Consider the following 25,391-nt stretch of genomic DNA (forward strand, 5'->3'; position numbering starts at 1 on the left):
GTCACTACAATGCCATGGAAAAAAATGATTTTCAAAATGATCAATTCGGGTGCCCATTCACACTCATTTCTAAAAAAAGAATGGTGGCGACTCTAAACAATGTAGTATTGAGGTTCATTGTAAACATTTCATGTCTACTCTCAATATTCGACAAAAACAAACGCTAGGACTCGTGACACATTAGACGTTTTGACAAAACAACTTATCAACCTAAAACCACCTAATCCATCCCAAACTCGCCTACGCAACCCAAAACACTCCATATTCAACTAAAACGAATGCAAGGATTTACTACACCCTAGATAAGTCGACAAAACAAACAATCTCCCCCCAAGACCACACCAACATAAAACCCCACGAAAATTTGCCTCACAAACTTGAAAATTGTCAAAGAAACGAACCAAGTATGATACGTTGTTAAGTCCCAACATCAAAGGAATAATAACTTAAACTAAACTAAGCATCATGTGCAAGGGTACTTAAACAAATAAGTTATAGGACAACAAATCGATCAATAATCAACATATCCAAATCTTACACTAATCAACAAATCGATCAACAATGAACAAATCAACAAATCGATCAACAATCAACAATTCAAATCCTACGCCAATCAATTAAAATTGATCAACAACCAAAAATTCAAATCTTACACTAATCAATTAAAATCTTAATCAATCAACAATTCAAATCTTATGCCAATCAATCAAAATCTTAATCAATCAAAAATTCAAATCATACGCCAATCAATCGATCAACCGACAATCAAAATCCAAATCATATGTCAAATTAATAAACCACCAAAAATTAATCCTACACCAAATTAATAAACCACCAAATCAATAAACAATCGAAAATTCAATCCTATACCAAATTAATAAACCACAAAAATATCATTCCTACGAATATAAAAAAAGATTTAATCCTACAATCAATCACAAAAAGTCTCAACCCTCAACAATCAATCGAACGTCTAAAATCAAGTCTACGCAAATCAAAATCAAATAGACCTCAATGTAAACTAAGGGCGCTTATCAACAAAAAAGAAATAAATATGAATTTACCACGAGTGAAGCAAATGAGGAGCTAAGTTAACACATGAATTCAGAGCTAGAATGGGAAAGGGGGAGGAAGAGATGACCTACCTTGCAAAGACAGCCTAACAAGCACGCATCTTGACCAAATTGTAATGCCAAAGAATCCCCAACGATCACACGCCCAGCCCAACTTGCCAATCGAACCAACCGCAAAGCTCCTAGATCGCAAAACTCGATGCAAAAGGAGAGAGGGCAAGAAGATGAGAAGGCAAGAGAGGAAGCAAGAAGAAGATGAGAAGGCAAAGAAGAAGAGAGAGAAAGACAGTGAAAATGAGTATGCAAAGGAGTCCGTTCAAAGATCGAATAAGTAAAGGTACTGATCCATTCATTGTGAACCATGGTTTTTAAACTCGGTATTTCATCTCGTCTCGTTCAGTTCTTATACCAAATCGTCTCGGACGAGTTTTCCGATACGTTTGAGACGTCTCGTGAGACAAATCAATAAATTGAACTGTGACTCGTAAATCTCAGTCAAAAAATGACTTTGTGAGTTGGTCTCGTTCAACTCTGATACCGAGTTAACTCGGGCGATACGTCTCGGTCTCGGACGAATTTAAAAACCATGTTGTGAATGGACCAATATGAAGTTGTTCAGCCTGATTTTTGTAAACGGACTAATAAAAACAGTTAGTGGATACAACATGGACCTGAAATATATATATATATATATATATATATATATATATATATATAATATATATATATATATATATATATATAATATATATATATATATATATATATATATATATATATTAATAATAATTACAATAATAATAGTAATAAATAAAAATACAAAAAGAGAAGTTCGAAACTCAGAATCAACATGGGCAAAAAGAAGAGTATTTTAAAAAATACATCGAATGGTTTGAAACGTCAATTACTTTTGAAAATCATCAAAAAATTTATCCAAGATTTCAAACTAACTCCATGCCAAAAAGTCAAGGATTTAAAAAATGCTGACCTTGTCAAACCCCATGCTTGGGTAGCCACATCCTACAAAAAAATCTTCAATCCATCTGATGTTTTTGATTATCTGGCGATGAATCATTTTGGGTTCGCACAAATGAAGGTCCATTTTATTCCTTGTTGTTCTTTGCAAGCAACTTTTACAAAGAGAAACAGTTGTAGACACAAAATTTGAACGAACCCATCAGAAAAATCTAAAATTTTCTCGAATTTATTTCAATTAAGAGCATAAGTCTTTCAACGGGCCATCATTGCCACTTGACATCATTTTCATGCATACATGCATCATGCCATATAGTTTTGTATGCTCAAACTTATCCATAATCCACCATAAATCCATACCCATTCCCCATTAAACAATCCATCACCCATACCCTAACCAAAGTCCATTTCTTAGTGCATACTAGATCCTAAACTCAAGTCCATCCCCTAACCCAAAACCAAGCCCATCTCCTAACCCAAAATCAAGTCCATTCTCTAAGTCTAAAATCAAGTCCACTCTCAAATCTCTATGGATCAATCCTTGCTTGCCAAGACTTTTACATATTTTTATTGATAATTTGCATCGAACACCGTGTTTGTAGTATTAATCGATTCGCTTTAAAATTATTGTTGATCAATTGAAAAAATAACAGAGATAATTCTAATTATTTCGATGTTACCTGATTTTTCTTCCTTGGAATTATATTAGAACCTTTATAATAATGTTACCTGACCTGCAATATGATAATAATTGAATTTAATTGAGACACGGACTCAGTTATTCTCTTTAAGGCATTTCGATTCTTTGAAAAATTTCATAAGTGCAAGCAAAGTAATGATGTGACGCCCCTAGAATACAATGATACAATATCAACTAGATTTCTTCCGTCTACTGTAACTTAAACAGGAATCTAAATCCACACCCAAATTCTTTACCTAGGAAAACATATTGTTATAGTAAAAAAATGAAAGCAAAAAATTGAGAATAATATTGAGCACAATAAAGCATAATAGAAGAAGATTATTCGTAGAAGAAGAAGAGATACTTTCCCTTATGGATTATGATCATATATATAAAGAATAGTAGCCTACATGGCTAAGAGATTTTTAATACCTTAATTAATACAATCTAAACGATTAGTAAAATTACTAGGAGTGTTTAGACCAAACGACAAAGATTGTAAGACCAAACAATAAATTATAATTAATTAAATAATAAATATTAATTAATTATTACAAAATATAATTTGTAGTAAAATATAGGTAATTAATCAAAGACACCTCACCTCACCGTACCACATCGACTTAACGCGCTTGTGTGTGTGTTATTGAGTTAACTCGGTGTAGAGTTTCCCTTTTGGATAAAAAACTTGGGTACCCTTCCGAACCCAACCTAATTCTCTACTCTTATTTTTAAAAAGAAAAACCTCATTCAATCTTCCATTGATATGGGACTAAGGCCATCTACACCACTTACCCAAGCTCTTACTCAATTTTAAAATTTGAGTAAAAACATAACTTTCGACTCCTGCCTTTTACCCAAACCCATACCAAATTGAGTTTTACTCAAATTGAATATGAGTTTGAGTTTTACTCAATCTCCAACGACTAGTTTTTGGCCCCAACAATAATAAAAAATGATTAAAAAAAAACTATAGATTCCCATATTTTCACTCGCACACCCTTACTCAACTTGTAGAACCCCAATTTGTATGAACCCATAAAAAATTTAAAATTTTTTCAAATTGATTTCAATTAAGAGCTTAAGCCTCTCAACCGGCCTCCATTGCCACTTGACATCATTTTCATGCATACATGCATAATAGCATATAGTTTTGCATGCTCAACCTTATTTCTAATCTACCCTAAATCTATATCCATTCCCCATTAATTAATCCTTCATCCATACCCTAACCAAAGTCCATTTCCTAGTCCATATTAGACCTTAAATCCAAGTCCATCCCCTAACTAAAAATCAAACTCATCTCCTAACTCAAAATCAAGTCCATTATCTAAGTCAAAAACCAAGTCTACTCTCAAATCCCAAAGTCCATAACCCAAGTCCATTCTAAGCCCAACACCAAGCCTATTCTCTCATATCCCATCAAAAGGTGACACATGTTGATATCCCATAAGCCATCAATACCTAATACTTTATCTAATTGGAGAGTCAACTCCCTTTTGTGAAATTCAAGAATACTTTTCTCAAAAAAGATGGTCAAACCAAAAAAGTTCTTTGGTCTTTGGTAATAATTTATAAAGTTGAGAGAACTTCTAATCATACCCTCAAAAGGTGAGAATCTTCAAGTACATATATGGAACTCTCCTATTAGTCAATTTAAAAGATATACATCCACTTCTTATTTTATGAGTTATTTACAAATGAACCAAGGTCTACTTTTTACCTACCACTTCACCTTTACACATGCCACTCCCATACTCATCATCTTAAAAGTACTTTTTATTCTCTCACCTCTATTTACCAAAAATTCAAAGATCAAAAAAATACTTTTAAGATTTCTTCACAAATATCACATTTACTCTCATACAAATGAAAATTCAAAAATAAATAACATAAACCTCATGTCCATTATCTTTATTTTTAGGGTTGAACCACTTTATCCCAAAAAGTTCTTCAAAAACTCTATAAATAGTCTTACTTACTATGAACAATTCATGTTCTCAAGCTTCCATTTCTCTACCCCAAACTCTAAAAAATTTCTACTCACTTCTCCAATCCTCTCTCAACCTAACCTTCTAACTCAAGAACTCTCACTCATCTCTCAACCTTCAACCAAAAATCTCATCATCTCTAATCATTTACTCTTAACCAAGGCATACAACTCTCAAAGCCCTCTCAAGATTCAAATTTAATCAAGAGCATCAATGGACAAGGTGAGTTAAAGTAGGTTTTTATTTTTCAAAGTTTGCATCTTCTACTTCTAACCCTCGTCTTACCTTTTTTTTATAGAAATCCCTTAGGATGTAATGCACACCCTCTCCCATCTCTGGTGGGTTGGATTAAGTTTCGATAGAAAGGGTGAGGGTTGAAGCCCATTTTTCCCTTGTTATATCTCATGCACTATATTGTACACAATGCACACACTCACATATGAATGGCAATGATGAAAAAATGTGTTACCCTTTTGATGGGGTGAAACATTAAGTTTCTAGTCATGCATACATGTATCAAGGTTGTGACCTCAATGGAACTCCATCATGGAATCTCTCTAAAAATTCAAACTAACATTCATATCCAAAACAAATAATATGGCTACATAGGTCATCCTTTTCCATAGGATACCCCTAATGTCACATTAAAATCAAAACCTCTTTTCTAAGAGAACATTTCACTCAATGCACACACTACCTTTAGCATGCATTTTCAGTTATTTTCTTAAGTTTAAAAAAAAAATGGCCAAACAAGGTAAACCACCTTTGGTGAAGAGGATGGGGTGCCTAACACCTTCCCCATCCTCTAATCGGACCTCATTACCTAGATCTTAGGTAGATCATGTTTCCAATAAATAAGAGTCACTACAAGGTAAAAATTGATTTCAAAATCATTTCGGATACTCATTCACACCCATTTCTAAAAAAGGAATGGTGGCAACTCCAAATAACATAATATTAAGGTTCAAATATAAACATTCTCATGTCTACACAACTCCGACACCCTTGTTCTCTACTTCTCATCTCATACACCATTCTCCAAAATTTAAATTGTTTTAAATTCTATTTTTTTTTTTATAAATTTAATTTTATCCTTTTTCATTTTTTTTATTTTGTTAATTTTATATTTAAGCAGTGTATGATTACCCAATGTTTAACGATTCTCCAAATTTTGAGGAATCTCACAGAGTCGAGATAATTTCTCAAAGTAGTTGTGTTCGTGGTAAATCCTTCAGTATGGTAGAAGATGAATCTCTTTGTAGAGTTTGGTTGGTTGTTAATTTTATATTTAAGCAGTGTATGATTACCCAATGTTTAACGATTCTCCAAATTTTGAGGAATCTCACAGAGTTGAGATAATTTCTCAAAGTAGTTGTGTTCGTGGTAAATCCTTCAGTATGGTAGAAGATGAATCTCTTTGTAGAGTTTGGTTGGTTGTTTCCCAAAACCCAATTGTAGGTAATACTCAAACTATGAAAATATTTTGAGATCATGTTCGTATTTATTTCTCTTCCCAACCGAATGATGAACAAGATAGTATCTCTTTGTCTCATTGTCGGTCTTTAATTCAAAAGGCGGTGAACAAATTTTCTAATTTTAATGATTAAGTACAAATGAGACAACAAAGTGGAATTGGAGAAGCAAATAATGTATTTATTTCAAACTTGAAATTTGTGATAAAGTTTTGACTTTTGATGTTAATTTTATTTATTTGTTTATTTTATTTTCAAATCAGTGAGGCTAAACGCATGTATTATACTATATAGAAAAAAACACACTCCAGGAAAACCATGAGCCTTTTCAACAACAAGTAATCTAACAATATCATTTTTTCTTGGAAATTTGAGATACTTATCTGCAAAAATGCTTAAAACTTAAGATTGTAATGCTTTATCCAATTATCATGTAATCATCCATTGCATCTGCTGGCATTCCATACGCGAACATTCTAATTAAGAATGTCATCTTTGAAGGGTGGCAATCTGAGAACATGACATGCATCCTCTTTTTGAAAAAAAAATAAGGATTGTGTGCTTCAATAACATTGGGAATTCACATAAATAGGTCTTGCGTCATGCGAAAGCAAGTAAACTGGGTTTTTGACAAAATTATCAACGAATAGTCGATCACCACCCTTTCTTCTTTCGCAATGGATGTATTTTTGTCCTACAATAGAACCGTCATTTTTCTTAGGTTGTTCTTTTTCATCTTATAAAATTTCTAACATTATGGCTTGATTCATCTCATGAAGAATCACAATTGCCGTTATTTCTTCATCGTCATTAGAAGAAATAAAATAGGAAAATGAAAAAAATGGTAAATAAAATTAACTTTGAAGAATCAATTTTTATGACAATGTTGGGGTTGATGAAATGAGTGTTAAATGATAAATGGGAGGATTAATTTATAAAAGTGGAGAAAAGATAAGAAGTAAGAAAATTTAGGAGGCAAGATTTTAGAGAGAAGAAAATTGAGAGGGAAATAGAGTTTAGAGTTGGGAGGAAAAACTTTAGAGGGAAGGAAAAATTAAGAGAGAAATAGATTTTGGAATTGAGAGGAAAAACTTTAAAGAAAATGGAAAATTGAAAGGGAAATGAAGTTGAATGGAAACTAGGGGAAAAGTAGTTGGGAGAAACAAATTTAGATGAAAATTAAAAGAAATCTATTTTTAGGATTAACTAAGAATTTTAAAAATAATTTGAGTAAAAATTATAATCTATCATTGGAGAGCTCCATATCAAATGAAATTTTTACTCAAATTTAAGAAATGATCATATGATGGAGATGCCCTAAAAAAAATTATAAGAGAAACATTGATAAGAGCAGTCACTATCACACACACTCTCTCTCTTAGAGTACATTTGTACTACATTAATAAAAGGTAAAAAGAGAGCAAAGTAGTACTAATAATAAAACATAACAACTATTTACTTTTACTTTTTATTAAAATATTTCCACACCGTTGTCTTTCCAGATTGTTTTTTCAACTTGGTTATAATATACACGCCTTACATTGCTTTCTAGAAGGGCGTCTCCGCTTTAATCATTAAACTTTGATTCTATCGATGGCCTTCCTCAATCTCTCCATCCTTATTAATTAAAAAAAATAAAATTAATTAAATTTTTTGTATTTCTTAACCAATTACTTTTTTTTTAAAGAAAATTAAATAAAAAAAAATCACCTATTGAATTTCATATTTATAAGATAGATAAGGTTATCTCCTTGGATTGGCGGAGAATTGTGGAGTGGGTGAGGTGGTAGAAGAATACAACAAATGGCCAGTTGACAACGAAGAAAATATTTGGACATATATTAGCCTCAGTGAATAAGACTATTGCTCATTTTTTTTTTTTTTTTCAAGAAGATAATACAATAGTAGATTCTTTGGCTTTATTAGCAAAACAAAATTTCATATCCAACAACTTTCATGAATTTCTTTTATGTGTTAAAAGAGCATATCTAAGTGATTTTATTGTAAATTAATCCATTAATATAAAGGGAAAATTTTGAATTTTTTTTTTTTTTACATAAATTTTTTCTCCTTCAGATCAATCCAAGTGTATTTTAATATCTTAACTAATAATTTTAATACCTAAGCCCGTCTAGCTCAGTTGGTAGAGCGCAAGGCTCTTAACCTTGTGGTCGTGGGTTCGAGCCCCACGGTGGGCGTATTTTTGTTTTCCCTTTCTTTTTCATCAGACAATAACAGTTGCTAGCAATTTTATTTAATAATTAACAAAAAAGTAAATAGAGGATTGAGCAGACCACAGCCACAAAAGCAAATAGTACTTCATAAATGGACACCTAGTCCTTCTCCTGCTTTACTTTATACATATGTGGGGTTTCACATCTCCTTATTTTTTTTATTTTTTAGAAAATTGTATGTAGGACACAACCATATGTCAGCATGGGGACCATCCTCTCAAATAATGCTTCTTTGTAAATTAATGAAAAATGATTGGGGTACCATCGTTTCAATCGAGTAAAAAATAAAAAAAATTGCATTGGAGTGATCTCAAGATTGTACCTCGTATTGAACATCCCGATGTGAAAGTGTGCAGGAACCATAGATGTTTTTTTGACTCGTACCTTGACGAAAAGCATCTATCATTCCTACATAATTTCACGTTTAGATATGATATGAGGTACTACGATCTTCAAGTCACTTCAACATTATTCAAAAAAAAATATCTTGAGCTTTCTCTTGAAAATCTGTCATATTCAAGAAAATATTTTTTACTCTATAAAATTATCTTTGATCCATCATTTTAAACCTTGTCTTAACACTTTGTAGAAAATCCAACACTTTACTGCTCAAAATTCTTGTTTTTGTTACAAAAATCTGAATATTTAATTATAGGTTGAAAATGAGGGTATTTAAATCATTTTTTTTTATAAATCTATTAACGAAGATTAAAGTCAAGGAGACATATCATCAGTTTGAAAACACAAGGTACCTCAAGTGTTCACCAAAACATGGAGGATTATACATAAATTATCCATTTTGGAGGTATTTAATTACTCAACAAGAGAAGTCTAAAACCACCCCCTTTTAATAATAAAAAGTGCATCAGCGAATCCATTGAAGATAGAATCAATGCTTCAAATGTGGGGTTCTAGTGCAAGGCCTATTACTATTAAAACCAACCCCTTTTAATAATAAAAAGTGCATTAGCGAATCCATTGAAGACAGAATCAATGCTTCAAATGTGGGGTTCTAGTGCAAGGCCTATTACTATTCTAATATGCAAGTTGTCATCTTTCTCTCACACTTTTAATTTATTGTTATCGAATAATTTGTAGGGCACATTCATTATGACTACCTACAAGTTAAATAATAATATGTGTAATGATTTTGTAATTCAACCTGACAAGATAACTCAAAAACTCAATTGATGTGTACACTTTAAGAATCATAGATTTTTTTCCCTTGGGATATGTAACTATACATCCCCATAAAACATGTGCAATTGTGTATCCCAAGAGAAAAAATCTTTGGTTTTTGCACCTGGTCAATGAGTTTTGGAGTTACTCTATTAGACTGAGGTACAAAATCAACACTCTAATAATATTTCTTGGTAAGACTCGAGTCCGATAATAATATTTACTCGATCTGACTCCTCTAATGGAGATGGGAGGGGATGATGGGCTCGGGATTTAGGAGCTCTTGTGGACCCAAATACTAGATGAAATATGCGATGATAAGCATGCTTAGAGTAAAGGGGACTCTTACCTCGAAAACTAAACATGTATATTAGATTAGGCGAGCATAAAAAGAACTGTTAAGTTGGATCATTGGTTTATAATGGCTGTGTTTGGAGACCTTATCTAAAATGTTGTAATTGTTGATGGACAACAATAGAAAGCTTCAATGACTTGGTGTCAGTCGAGATCTTTGGAATTAATTTTGTCAATAAAGCTTGATCAATGGTCAACACATCAGATCCCCTCAATCAATAAAAGTACACATATATGAGAAACTATGATCCCTAGATGTCAAAACTTAGCCCTAGTAAGAATCCCTTTGATTTGTTCATAGATCTCATTAATAATTAAAACAAACTTCTAAATTTAATATATATATGTTCAAAGGGTAATTATAAAATCACTTCACGAATTAATAAGGATAACCCATATCATAGTCGAATTGTTATTTTATAGGGGTTAAAAGTTTTGGAATAATCTGATTTTTTGTAAGAATGATTTCTCTGATAAGTTGAAATTGATGGGGTTAGAAGTTTCGGAATTAATTGATTTTTAATGAGGTTAATTTTATTTCGAAATTTTTAATTCATATAAGATTAAAAGAAATTGGACCATGATGTGAGTTGTTCTTATTAGAGTGTGGGTTGGCCGAATGGCATAAGATAAGGGCAAAATCATAAATTAGCCCAACTTTTTCTAGTACCCACTGTCCAAAAGAACAAACAAGCGAAGAGACTTATGGTGTTAACTTTGTCCAACGATATCACATCAAAGGCACGCTAATTAATACCCAATTCGTCGTATTAATGATGTGTAGATGTCACCTATGAACTGTTGAGAAAGTCTTCGAAACCAGAGGAATTATTATTTGTTTACTCATGCACGCATTTCAATAAAGTAAATGGAGAACCCCAAAGTCTTCTTGGGCTCTCAACTTTAATGAGTAGCCAACCCTATTATCATCTTATAAGTGGGGCACTGATCCACTGCACAATGAGACACAACATTATGTGTCTCGTGGGCCCGAAAAAACAGAACAAGAACAAGAACAAGATTTGATTTTTTCACCATCAAATATACATTTGAGATTGTATAGGCTACTCCATCCCATGATTTCAAAATTTGTTCGAGATCGAGAGATTATTTAACTTTTATATATCAAATTGGGTTTGACCATATTCGACTGTTATTGGAGTGGGTTATGATTTTACATATTGATATCCGATAAAACTAATTCAAAGCTTATCGAATCACTTATGGGTCTCATGATTGGTATCAATTTGACCTTGATCCAATACGAACTCGATCCATTGACCCTATCAAGTGTAAAAACATACTATGTGAAAAAAATTAAATAATATAAAATGTGATTTGGTAAACCTTTTCGAACGTACACGATGAGACCTTTTTAATTATAAACAAAAAATTTATATATACTTTATTGCCTAGTGTATTCAATATAATGAGTTGACGAGAGTTTCTATTAATAACGAGGACGTCCACGCATGTTTTCCTAAAAATATCGATCTTGTTAATGTGTGTCTTAAAGTGGAATAAATACACTTTGGGAATAAACATTTTGGGGTTTTTTTTAGTAAAAAATTATATTTTTTTAAGGGTCCTTTTGGTAAAAAAAATTTAATTTCTCGGGTGTAACAAATGCACTCTGACGTGTGCCCTTAGGGCACATGTTAACAAAATCCTTGAAATATTTAATTAAAATTTATTAATTTTAAATTAAGGGATCCACTAATTGCACCTCAATCTTAAAAAATTACCTCCTTTTTTTTTTGGTTTTTTTTGTTTTAAGATATTTAAATATTTATTGATCTAAGTTAAAATGATTTTCTTTATTAAGATTTGATGCGTAGGTTTAAAATCAGTGCAACTGTTGAACGGCTGGATGAAGGGTGTCCCATGTGGTCTTTTACGCCGCTGTAGCATAGAATCAATAAAGTTAAAGAACTTAGATGACGCTTTCGGTCACCCTCAATTCTCGATTTCTCCTTTCCATTGATCGCGATAAATTTTGCTTCTTTTATCCAAACCGAAAGAAATTTTCAAATACGAGATTTTTTAACCTACAACGGTGCTGGATATGAATAGTCCAACAAAGGGTTTAGATGGGATAATAAACCAAAGTTTAGGGAATCGCTAGGAAAACTTTTCAATCTTAGCAGTGCAGTTTGGATAACTGATGTAAAACTTCGTTGGACACTAGAATTTTCTTCAAATAAAATATTCGAAAAGATCTTTGGGATTTACAACTTCGTTTAATAATTTATGCGCATTTACTCATTTACCCAACATTCTTTATTTAAAAGAGCCGTCCTTAGTTACGTTTTATTCAGAGACCAATGGGGTAGAATGGTAATTATAGATATATATTAAAAATATTTAGATGCTCTCTTTTGTTTTGGGGTGATTTAGAAACACCGCTCCAAGTTTTGATGAATAGATGGGATACCTTGTGTTTTGAAACTTACTTGCTCTCTAGACCTTAGTCTACCTTAATAAAGTAATTAAAATGACTTCAATGCCCTCATCTTCAACTTGTAACCAAAATTTCTCTCCTTTTCTCCCTAAAATCGTTCATTTTAAATTTTCAGCGTACATATTCTAACTACCTCACTCTTCGGAACTCAGATATAAGAACCCAAGATATTTTTTTTTGGAAAATAACATATTGAGATAGTTGGGGTTCAGAAATAATTCAGTAAGAGAAAACTTGGGAAAAGATCGACAAAATCCAGAAGTTAAGTTTTTTAAATATAAAAATGTGAACAATACGCATTGCATTTATTACATGGTAAAATAACACTTAAAAATATTAAAGAAAAAATTATGTAACCCAAAAAATCTTCGATTAAAACATGAATAATTGTGATTTTTTTGAAAATGACTTAGTCAATAACTATTAAAATCATGATTTAATCACAAATTTATCACTTTGGAAAGATAAGAAACCATAGAGTTTTGAATGGAAAAATTGAGGATTTCTAAATAGGTTGAAAATGATGAATTCAATGCTTAAAGATGACTAATTTTGAGAGGAGATAGATAAAGAATCTTTTGACTAGAGGTTGAATGAATACAAGGACATTTGGCTCATTTCCATTAGTCTAATAGAAAAGACTGAGGTCAAGGGGTATGTGATAAATTTAAAAATATATCGTGCTTATCTCAAATATTCATCAAAATGGGGCCCTTTTATATTGACCTTTATTGTGACGATAACCATCGTTCCATCTCCCTACCGACGCTATAAATAGGTGCCATACCCTCACCCTTTATACTCGTTCCAAAGCGTTTGGTGATTTTAATATCTTACATCTCACGTTTTTCTTTCTTCTTCTTCTTCTTAGAATTTGAGAATATGTCTTGCTGTGGAGGAAACTGTGGTTGTGGTTCTGGCTGCAAGTGCGGCAGCGGCTGTGGAGGGTAATCTTGTCATATTTCATCAACTCTCTCTCTCTCTCTCTCTCTTCTACTTCTAATCTTTCTCTTTTTTCTCTTTTTTATTTTATTCTACGGTGTTTCAAGTTATATTTGTTGGTAATTCTTTTAAATATTTTTTTAATTCACGATAGCATTCACCTAGGGTGGAGGATTGAAACCTTCCTCGTAAGTCATAATCCACCGATTTAATACTTAAAATATCTTCTTTGAAAAATTAATAATGATAAAATAACTCCTCGGGAATGATAGATACATACTCCTTAAGATGTACAATTCTACATCCTCATACAAAAGTGCAGTTGTGTATCCCAAGAAATATAAATCTACGATTCTAACACATGTCAAGCCAGGGAGAATCGATTGAGTATGCCGTGTGAAGAGTTATTTTATCACGATTCTTTTAAAAAAAATTCTTGGATTATGGTTTATACTTTATACTTTATATGGTGTTGTGGGAGGGTTTCAACCCCGTGCATATAAGACCGACATAAAATTTCGTCTTCAATCTCTTGTCAAAATCGTTTTTTTTTTTTCAAAAATCCATGGTGTTTTTGCCAAAATAAACAAGAATTTTGTTAACGCGTGTCGGCACATGTTATAGTGCATAAAATATACTTTTGGATTTGATATTTATACCGAAATTGCACTCATATTTTTTTTTTATATATATCAAAAGTGTCCTATCATACATATTCTTAAGGTGTATTTAATGCACTTTTAACATATAAGACATTCATTAATAAGATCTAACAAACAAAGGGTTCCTTGTTAATCTATCTGATTACCTTAAAGATTAAAGATCTCGAATTATTTCGATTTTAAAGGCAAAAACAGTTTAAAGATTATTAGGGTATTTTGATCATTTTATTAGTCTCATGTGAAAAATTCAGGGCCAATCCTGTTTGAATTACTTGTATTTCAATTTATTTTTATATATTAATAATAGGGGTTACAAATCTCCAATTTTTTTTTAATTATTTTGATTTGATCTCTTGCAGATGCAAGATGTACCCAGACTTGTCTGTTGAGAGGACCAGCACAGAGACCATGATCCTTGGGGTTGCACCAAAGAAGGCGTACGTGTCATCAATCATACCAAATATTTATATTAAAAATATTAAATTAATCTAATTATAAAACCCAGAGATTTACAAAGTAAATTAATTGGTTTTGATGGTACAGATACTTTGAGGGTTCTGAGATGAGCGTAGGAGCAGAGAATGATGGCTGCAAGTGCGGAGCAAGCTGCACCTGTGACCCTTGTACCTGCAAATGAAAGACAAACGCACAGACAGACAGACTCGAAACCTATATATATATAAATAATATGAAGTATGATGAAAGTCTAAGAGTCTGTGGGGTTTATTTGAAGCTGTAGTTTGGAGGAGTCTACAGTCTAGTGAAGGTCTTAATTTAAAAATAAAGTTATCATGGCTTCTACAATTTCTTACTTTGTGGGCTTTGTTGTTGGCTGTGGCTGCTTATTAGTGTATTTGTCTTCTTTTCTTGTTTAAAAAAATAAAAAAATATTAGTAACTGGTGTGGTTTCGCAGTCTCTGTGTGTGCAGTGGTGGTTGAAGAGAAGACTTTTTACTCCTTATTGTTTTGTTTTATTCTCAATCTTCAATGTTGTGCTATTTTGGAGATGAGTCCACCTAGCTACCCTTACTAAGTTAATAAGGATTTCACTCTCACGGGTCTTTGGCTCATTTTGTGGCATCTAAAAACATGATCCAAGAAATTTTTTTATGAACTTCAGAGGGGGAAAAAAAAAAAAAAGAGATTTGTCCATTATACCTAAGTGTTGCATTTTATTACAAAAACTTTCTTGGGAATTGTGACAATGTACTTCAACATGAGTGTTTCCCACCAAATCTTACTTTATCAAGTTTGTCACCCTACAAACATATAGAGGGATCCACATAATAGAAACATACCTTGTTGTGGCATTCAAAATCATAATTGAATGTCACAGGGTTATAGAGGATAAAATTCTAAGAATGTAAAAAAAAAAAAAGGAGTTATATGTTACTATTGAATATTAGTTTTATATTTGGTAGTTTAGTAGTCATCTAAAGTTTAGTAGTCATCTAAGCTCAAAAAGGATTCTTTTTATAATTTTATTCTTTTGGATTTGAGTTTTTTCATGAAATTTAGAGGATTATAGTGTTAGATTGTCAATTTGATAATTCATGTAGGCCCAACAACTCTTAGTAAAATTTCAAATCTAAGTTAATCATGCTAGTCTGATTCATAAAGTATGGTTTGTTTCAAGCTCAAAAGAAATTGATTTTTGATTTTTGATTTTTTTTTTTTATCTGAATTTTTTAAAGAAACTTATGTGGTGTTGGATTGCTTTTGTGATAATTCATTTGAACAAAATGACCTTAATAAGGCTAAAAAGCTTGGTAAGGAATAGGTTTCCCTTTGGAGATTCGATCATATAGATCATAATCATAAAATTCTCTGAATTTAAAAAAGAAATTGCATAAAATGATGAGTTGCCCTTGCCTTACTAACTTAATGAGGATTTCACCCTTACTAATGGTCCTTGGGCTCATCTCTTGGCATCCAAAAACATGATTTGATGATTCAAGGTCGTAGAGGACAAAATTCTATGAATTTTGAAAAAAAAAAAAAATCCAAAAATAGTTATTTTTCACCGTCGATTTCAATTTTAAGTTTGAGTGTTATGTGGAAGTTCGGTAGCCGTCTATTTTCAAAACTTCATATCTAGTTCAAAAGAAAAAAATAAATTGAAATTTCTTTTATTAGAATTTTTCGATGAAACTTAAAGGGTTGTGGTTTTTGATTTCTGATATGATAATTCATTTGAGCTATAGTAATGATAAATAAAAAAAAAAACGACCTTTAGTAAGGCTCAAAATCTTACTAAAATGATCTCCAAATTAAAGGATTTTTTTTGTTAGATTTCAAAAAATCCCAGATTGGTCAATCATGCGACCCCACATGCATCCAAATTATAAAATTTCGATTAATGATATGGTATTATGTGAAATCAATCATCCAGGATTTTGTGAAATCGTAGAGTGATTTTTCTGTGAGCAAATCTTATATAAGGTAATCAATTAGACAAAATTTGAGAATTAATATAATTAACAATTTATTGATATATATATATGAGATGCGGTTAGATGGACCAAAGGACCATCCATCTCTATGGATCACTTGTTAACGTGACGTCCAAATACACCATCGGGGGCCATATGTATGTAGAGTTTTCGTGTAAGTCTTATAATAATGTGCCATATGTACCTAGAGATTTCGTGTAAGTCTTATAATAACGTGCATGAGATGCATTATACCAATGCTAGAATTGCATCCAATAGGATTAATTAGATTTAAATTGAATTAATTGATTTGCTTCCCATATTTGAAGATCTTTTGAATCTATATAAAAGTAATGGGATAAAGTAATCATTATCTGAGAATATCAATAAATTTCAATTTCTTCCATTACAGATGCTTCAAGTTAGGATTAATTTGGGGTTTTACCCATTGTTGTCACATGTTTGCAACATCATCCACAGTGCACGGTACTCTCAAGGTTTTCATAGTGCACATCCTTGACCATTGGCTTGTCAATGTCCCAATCAAGGTCGACACACGATCCCACATGGCATTCAACTGACATTATTTTGTAGTTTGTCAAAAAGGCATACGTCTTACTGGGATAATTATAAAAGCACACCACAATTTAATAAGGACAATCCACACCATAGCCTAATTGTTTTTTCTTATATGAGTTAAGAGTTTTGGAATGAGTTGATTTTTTGTGAGAATGATCATTATATTGGGGAGATCATTCTCACCAAAAATCATCTTGAAATTACTATAATAAATACCTAGAGGGGTGGGGTTTGAAATAATATTTTCTACCAATATTTAAAAATCAAAACACTTAATGTCTAATTCAAGCAATCATACCATACATTCAATCAGATTTTGTAGAATTAAAATAGAATAAAGTTTTAAAGAAAATCAAACCATAAAAGAAACAAAGATTTTATACTGGTTGGACGAGCTCGATCTATATTCCACTCTTGAAAAGTTCAGTTACTTGAGCTGATGTCTTTTTTTCAATGCTTTCAGATTGCAACTGCTTACAAACAAGAGCGAGTATACCGCCGCGACACAATGCTTAGGACTTTCACCCAATTCGTTCTTAGATTTCTCAACAAGAAATCTCTGTGAAAAATAAAAATGAAATGGAACAACTATCACTCTCTTTCTCTCTTTAACTCAAAATGTTACTAAATAGATCAGAGGAGAAGAAATAAAACCCAAGAGCTATCTCAGATATTAATTCTACTTTGCTTGATGATCTTATCTTGAAAGAACTCTTCTATATAGAAGAAAAAAGAGATTAGGGTCAAAGAAAAATCCTAATAGATAAGTACATGACTCTAGAAAGAGTCAAGAATTTTAATAATAACCAAAGACCAAGTCTTTCTCAGAAAAGTAATCATTAAAAACAAAATCTAAAGGAATTGCGTGGACTGAAATATTATTGGTGCTCGGTCGACCAAACAAATCTAGTTCGACCGAGTGATAAAACTTACAAGCTCTGAGACTTTTGAGTTCGGTCGATCGAATGGACTCGGTCACCCGAGTGAGCATAAATGAAGGTACCCAAGTTTCGGGTTTGGTCAACTGAAGGAGCTTGGTCAACCAAATGAGAAGAATGGGAAGGTCTAAAAGTTTTAGGTTCGGTCGATAATGCATTGGTCGATTGAAAAATGTTGTGTTGTTTTATTGTTGATAGGTGTCTTTTATATACAAATACAAAATATCTCCAGATCCTTAGATTGTAACAGATGGAGATAAATTAATAAAAAATAAAATACAATAAAATAAAGAAATAAAAAAGATAGAAATTGTTGACTTCAACACTACACACGTGGAGTGTATATCTAATACACCCCCTCAAGTTGGAGTGTGAATATCAAGGATATCCAACTTGCGAATAATTTTATGAAACAAAGTGACACCAAGAGGTTTAGGGAAGACGTCAGTAGGCTGGTGAGAAGTAGATATATGAGTAGTGTGAATATCACCTTGACTGAGAGAGTGTTTAATGTAACAGAGAAATCTTAAAACAACATCAAGATGAGGTTGGCAAGTTCTATCTACGAATTGAATTAAAATTTGAATATAAAAAACAATGTTAGAAAAGAGTACACGACCAACAAGTCATCGATATTGAGATGGATCAGTTAAAAGAGTGCCTTCATATTTGGTTATTTTGAGGTGTTGTTTCATAGGAAATGCAACAAATCGAGATCCAAGTGTAGACACCCCATTTTTGCATCCGCCTGATTAATCAACTCGTCAACCCGATCGCAAGGATTCCCAATGATGGATGTGTATTCTATTGCTTTATTTTGTTACCAGATTTGTTTCAGAAATCCAGATGAGGTATCTCGAACTGACAAAACCTTAGAAATCACGCTACGCTAGGAAAATACGACTCCAGAAACATAGAAATCATCATCTTGCAAATCAAAAAAAGCTTCACGATAAAAATCACTAAAAATTACCAAATTACTAAAATACCCCTGACATCAAAACAACCCTAGAGCCTACGTTACGCTTAGGAAAACTCTCTCAAACACATAAAATAACAAATCAAAACCAAATAAATCATTTCGCCAATTTTCACAAAATTTGACAAAATTACGAAAATGCCCCTCATAAAGTTCATGATCGTTTCACACAAAAAATTTCATAAATGACACAACCAACATTCTCATTGAATTCCTTACGAAAAACTGATTCTAAAACATCCTAGAACATCAAAAACCGACTTGAAACGTGAAAAGTCCTCTCCGGGGGCAAAACGGTAATTTCACAATTTTCATAATTAAAAAATTCGAAATTAATAAATAAAACATTAAATAATTAAATTTAAACATTAATGAAATTAATTTAAAATTTTGAACCTAAAAAATCGATCAATCGGGCTCTCAGGCAAAATCGTTGAGGGTTCGTGGGATATTTATTTAAGGACCCCTCAATTTGGGGGTCCAAAGAATTAAAGAAATAATGGAGAGGGGTTCTCCAAAAACCAAAAATTTAAAGTAAATCAAGCAAGACTAAAGTCAAGGTATTAAAGTCAATCAAGTAAGACTGAAGTCAAAATTAAAGTCAATTAAGCAAGACTAAAGTCAAGATATTAAAAGTCAATCAATTAAGACTGAAGTCAAAACATTAAAAGTCAATCAAATAAGACCAAAAGTCATAATAGAGATCTAATTAAATAATAACTCTATCTAATAGAGTTCTAACTTAAAAACAATTCTACCTAAAACAATTTGAATTAAAACACAATTCTACCTAAAACAATTCTAATTAAAACACAATTCTACCTAAAACAAGTCAAATTAAAACACAACTCTAATTAAAAGATTTCTAATTAAACACTAACTCTATCCAAATCAACCCCTAAAAACATCTATAAATAGAGGTGCTCACACCCTATTTTCGTATCAAAATCATAAATCCTAAGAGAAGTAGGTCTAGAAGCTCCCCTAGCCCCCCATAAACCCTAGTTTTGGAGCCCCAACTCCTTAGCTAACATCCCTCCTTCAATTTTAGTCTAGAAAACACCCAAAAGCCTTCTAAAAACACCCCCAAATCCACAACGAATTGGAAGAGTTCATATTCAAAGACAAGGAGATACCTTGCCTCGGAGATCCGAAGTCAAATCCGGAAGCAGAACGTAGCAAGGGAGCACGGTACAAGGAGTTCTTTTCGTCAGATCTGAGGGAACCAAGTCCTTGCCATCGGAAAGGTAAACCTTTTATTTTTTTTTATTTTCTATTTTCATCTAGGTTTTAGCAATGTAATCTACTTGGGAGTTTAGTAGAGACCGACTTTGGCCGGGCGGGGTTGGTGCCTAACACCTTCCAACCCCGTAACTTGATCCCCGAATTCAGTTTTTTTTGGTTTTAGATTAGCTTTTATCCGTTTAGAGTCATTGATCGGTTCCTAGACCGAAATAACTAGGTGGCGACTCCCAAACCTCAAGGGTCAAAAGCGGATCCGCGCACCCCGCGGATCGAGGGCGCTTTCACCAAGTAGGCTTGCCTCATCCAATAATTCAAGAACATATTTGTGTTGAGAAAGATATATACCCGACTCCCTGAACCACTTCTCAAAAACCCATATACCCGAACCCCGTCTGAATCCAAACCCTAAAACATGCCGACCCTTCCTAAAAGCCCATAACCATTCTCAAACATTCCCGAAGCTCAAACACCTTTCGTGAAAGTTCCTGTACCAATCCTTTAACTTTTTCAAAAACCAGGATTTTTCTTGAGTTCCTTAAACTTTCCCGAACCTTCTGAAACCTTGTTGGGTCCATTATTAATCTCATTAGGCACATCCCACGTGGAAGGTCAACCCCCCAACTACTCCCAAAATCAAATCAATAAGATTTGACTACGGACTATCCAGACTAACCTTGTAAATCAGTCTAGTCAGTTTTGATTGACATGCCAACCATTCCAAACTACCCCCAACATGGTGTTCGAGCATGCTTTTGACAAGGCAATACACAAAACTATGTTCATTGGTCTGTATTCTGTATTATAAAAAAGACACTCTAAATCACCCTGACCTGCATAGAAACCTTCATTTATCACCCACATAGTCGAAGCCTTGCACGAATCGACTGAACCATTTTTTACTTTTTCTTGATACTATCGAAATCTTGCCTAATTTACCCGAATCATTTATTATTTTCTGCCAATACATTCGAACCTTTGATTGATTTTCATCCAAATAGCAATCCACTTGTCTTAACGTAGCGGAAGCTCTTCCACCACCCCAACTTGGAGAAGCAAAGCCCTGTCGAAGTTCTACTTGATTGTCCATTGAACTTACAGGTATAAAATTATAAATAAATAATTTATTTACGTTATAAGCTTAAATTCCCGACTGAGTTTCCAATTTTAGTTCTTACTCTGGCAGAGTAATTTGGAACCCCTCCTTGTGCATTATACACTTGGAAAGACCAAACAAAATGATTAGATGCCACTTCGTCAAGTTCCCCACTCAAAATCAATCAATCAATCAAGTTCGCTTCGTTTCACACATTTTCCTTGTACAAATCATGACTCAAATCAAATCCCACCTACTTACCACTCAGAATATCAATTTGCAAAGTATGAGGTATCTTTCAACTCAATTATAGAAGCAACAATCCTTAAGGATGAGGGATTGGGGTGCCTAACACCTTTCCCTTTTCAACCAAATCTCTTACCTAAATCTCAGGATCATTTAGACCAAGTTGAGAGTCATTTCAATCAACAGGTAAATGTTCACACCCCTCAAACCTTAATAATGGCGACTATGAATTTACGTAACACACTCAGTGACCCCATAAACTAAACTTCAAGAGAGGTAGGACTCCAACCCGAGGAAGAGTCAGATCTGGCCGAAAGGGCGAGGGAGATCATGATGACGGGTACTATAATAATAAGTTTAGAAATATAGACAAATATTTCTTGGTAGTTGAGCCATTCCTTTTGATAGATACCCAAATTTGAACGGGCCATCATTCGAAAGTACCCAAAAAAATAACTTTTCTAATAAAATTCGCCAACGGGACTAAAAAGCCCAAATCACCGAAACTCAACATTTTGATCAAATCGAAGGTTTCTAAGAACCCTAAAAGTCTTATGGGCCTGCAACAAGGCTTTACATGCTCCCCACCTTTTTAATCTCTCACCGGTCCATTCTCGAATTTGAAACTACCCCAAGCCCACATAAAACCCGCCAACCCTCAATTTCCTAAAAAAAATTATTTTTTACCTCACCCAACCAAATCTAACCTTAATCCCATACAACCCAAAAAACCCATTAAGCCCCATCCTAAAACAAATCCTAACCAATTTTAAATCAATTCTAATAGTCTAAATCTTCCCAAAATCCTAACCCCAACATGTCAAAGCTCACACCTATTCAAGTTCATATTCATATTGATATCCCTAATCCATAAACAATTCACCTATATCAACAAATCAACACTTGATCATTAAATGGGACATTTTTCTTTACTACAACCCACCTCCCAAAAATCATTCTACCCGACCTCATTATCACTCACCACCCATACCACTATCTACACTTCATATCATAAATCTAGTCCATCACCTTTCTCTAACAAAACCACCTACTCACATCACAACCAACACATTTCTCTCATCACTCTCTTTAAATTCATCCTCACAAGTCATCCCTACACCCTCTCTACCTAATCAATTTATTTAAATACTCCATCTCCACACTTTTTAGATACATGTCTCCACATCCTTCACCCTCCCAAAACTTAATCACCTATTCTTTTAACCAAACATCACATCCCTTTACCCCACCAAACACTCAACCCAAATGGGTTGAGGGATCCAATCCATTTGGATAAAAAACTATTCATTTACCTCCCATTTCACAAATACCCTCATATCAACCCTAAATTTCACATCCCTCATTCTCAAATCTTATGTCATTATCTACTTTTTTACCTTTTCACCCCATCCTACCCTCAACAACTATAAATACCCCCCACTTTCTAAAAAATGATACTGAAAGCGCCCTCGATCCCGAGATGCGCGGATCCACTTTTGATTTTTGAGGTTTGGGAGTCGTCACCTAGTTATTACGGTCTAGGAACCGAACATCGACTCGAAACGGATAAAAAAATAACTAATCTACTTAAAAAAATACTGAGTCCGAGGATCACATTACGGGATTGGAAGGTGTTAGGCACCAATCCCACCCGGCAAACGTCGATCTCTACTAATTTTCAAATAAAACTACATTCCTAAAAAGACCTAAATAATAGAAAAAAAATAAAAATATTTATCTTTACGAATGCAACGATTTTGTTCCCTCAGATCTGACAGAACAGCTCCTCGTACAGCACTCCTCGCTTCGTTCTATCATTGGATTCGCTTTAGACCTCCAAGACGAAGTATCTCCTTCTTAGATCTGAATTTTTTGATTTATTTCTGGATTCATGTGTGTTTTTAAAGGGTTTCTAGGTGTTTTTTGAGCTAAAGTTGGGGTATGGATGTTAGGTAAAGAGTTAGAACTTCAAAATTAGGATTTTGGGAAGATTGGGAAAGCTTTTTGACCTACTTTTTTTAAGATTAATTTTTTCATACGAAAATAGGTTGTAGGGAACCTTATTTATAAATTTTTTAAGAGCTTTTTAGATAGAGTTGTGTTTAATTATAATTCTTTTAGAGAGAGTTATTGTTTAATTAGAATTATTTTAAATAGAGTTAGTATTTAATTAGAATTACATTAGATAGTTTTATAGTTTAATTAGAATTCTATTAGGTAGTTTTAGAGTTTAATTAGAATTCTATTAAGGTTAGGGTTTGACTTTGGTCTTATTAGATGGATTAGGATTTTGACTTAAGTCTCACTTGATTGACTTGATTTTAGGATTTTGACTTAAGTCTTACTTGATTGACTTGATTTTAAGATTTTGACTTAAGTCTCACTTGATTGACTTTGATTTTAATTAGGATTTCACTTTACATTAATTAATTTTTTAATTATTAATTTCAAAATTTTTAATTATTAAAATTATAAAATTACCGTTTTGCCCTCAAAGAGGACTTTTGTGTTTTAAGTCATTTTTTAATGTTCCAGGATGTTTTGGAATCAATTTTTCATAAGGAATTAAATGGTAATATTGGTTTTTTCATTTATACAATTTTTTTTGCGAAATGGTCGTGAACTTTATGAGGGGCATTTTCGTAATTTTGTCAAATTTTGTGAAAATTGACGAAATAATTTATTTGGTTTCGATTTGTTATTTTATATGTTTGAAAGGATTTTCCTAAGCGTAATGTAGGCTTTAGGGATGTTTTGAGGTTATGGGTATTTTGATAATTTGATCATTTTTTAGTAATTTTTATCGTGAAGCTTTTTTCTGTCTGAAAAATGATGATTTCTATATTTTTGGGATTATATTTTCCTAGCGTATCGTGGTTTCTAGGTTTTGTTAATTTGAGATACCTCATCTGAATTTCTGAAGCACATCTAGTAACAAATAAAGCATTGGAATAATCATCCATCATTGATAATCGTTGCAATCGGGTTGACGAGTTGATTAATCAGGCGAATGCAAAAATGGGGTGTCTACAGATACCCCTCTTTGACAGAAGGTTGAAGTAAACTAGATAGTAAATCTATTTTGGTAGATAGTGCGATATCTGAATGCCAAAGCTAGTGATAGTTCATTTTACAGCCTGATTTAGGAATTCGTCTGGATGTTCGGATCCTTGAGGGCGAGCTCTCCTAGAACTAAAAGTTGTCATGTCCTTGAGCGCGAGCTCTCACTGGCAGTGTCAGATCCTTAAATTTTAGAAAATTCTCCTTAACTAAAAAATGTAAGTATGAGTATGTGTACTGTGTGAAACTGGGTAAAAATTAAACATAATTTGGGCATAAAATGAGTATAATTATGAGAAAACCCTCAGTGGTATCTGAACATAATTTCGAGAAAGCCCTCTGCGGCATCTAAGCAAAATCCAAGTTAACCCTTGGTAGCAACTGAGCAAAATCCAAGATAACCCTTGACGGCAACTGAGCAAAGTCCAAGCTAACCCTTAGCGGCAACTGAGCAAAATCCAAGTTAACCCTTGGCGACAACTTAGCAAAATCCAAGATAACCCTTGATGGCAACTGAGTAAATTCCAAGATATTGGCGGCATCTGAGCAAAATCCAAGATAACCCTTGGCGGCAACTGAACAAAATCCAAGATAATCCCTAACGGCAACTGAGCAAAATCCAAGTTAACCCTTGGCGGCAACTGAGCAAAATCCAAGATAACCCTTGGCGGCATCTGAGCAAAATCCAAGATAACCCTTAACGACAACTGAGCAAAATCCAAGATAATCCTTGGCGGCAACTGACCAAAATCCAAATTTACCCTTGGCGGCAACTAAGCAAAATCCAAGATAAC

The 25,391-nt window shown here is 33.0% G+C and overlaps 1 protein-coding gene and 1 non-coding gene across 2 annotated transcripts; both read left to right on the top strand.

Moving 5' to 3' along the window:
• The first annotated feature begins 8,318 nt into the window (after positions 1 to 8,318).
• Positions 8,319 to 8,391, top strand: TRNAK-CUU (transfer RNA lysine (anticodon CUU)). Its single transcript has one exon. It is a non-coding gene; the product is annotated as a tRNA-Lys (tRNA).
• A 4,817-nt stretch (positions 8,392 to 13,208) lies between these two features.
• Positions 13,209 to 14,916, top strand: MT2B (metallothionein 2B). Its single transcript, XM_086426715.1, has 3 exons — positions 13,209 to 13,368; positions 14,385 to 14,462; positions 14,569 to 14,916. The coding sequence occupies exons 1-3, from the start codon at positions 13,304 to 13,306 to the stop codon at positions 14,660 to 14,662; spliced, it is 237 nt and encodes a 78-aa protein (XP_086282841.1). The 5' UTR covers positions 13,209 to 13,303; the 3' UTR covers positions 14,663 to 14,916.
• Positions 14,917 to 25,391: the final 10,475 nt, after the last annotated feature.

The sequence above is a fragment of the Akebia trifoliata genome, chromosome 15 (assembly GCF_017979445.1).
Source record: "Akebia trifoliata isolate Shusen 1 chromosome 15, ASM1797944v1, whole genome shotgun sequence".
Classification (NCBI taxonomy): domain Eukaryota; kingdom Viridiplantae; phylum Streptophyta; class Magnoliopsida; order Ranunculales; family Lardizabalaceae; genus Akebia; species Akebia trifoliata.

What these genes read in the sequence shown, in the direction of transcription:
- MT2B (XM_086426715.1), top strand. Translation starts at nt 13,304, where the DNA reads ATGTCTTGCTGTGGAGGAAACTGTGGTTGTGGTTCTGGCTGCAAGTGC. An exon ending in TGCGGCAGCGGCTGTGGAGG is followed by an intron (nt 13,369 to 14,384) that starts GTAATCTTGTCA and finishes GATCTCTTGCAG; the next exon opens with ATGCAAGATGTACCCAGACT. An exon ending in GGGGTTGCACCAAAGAAGGC is followed by an intron (nt 14,463 to 14,568) that starts GTACGTGTCATC and finishes TTGATGGTACAG; the next exon opens with ATACTTTGAGGGTTCTGAGA.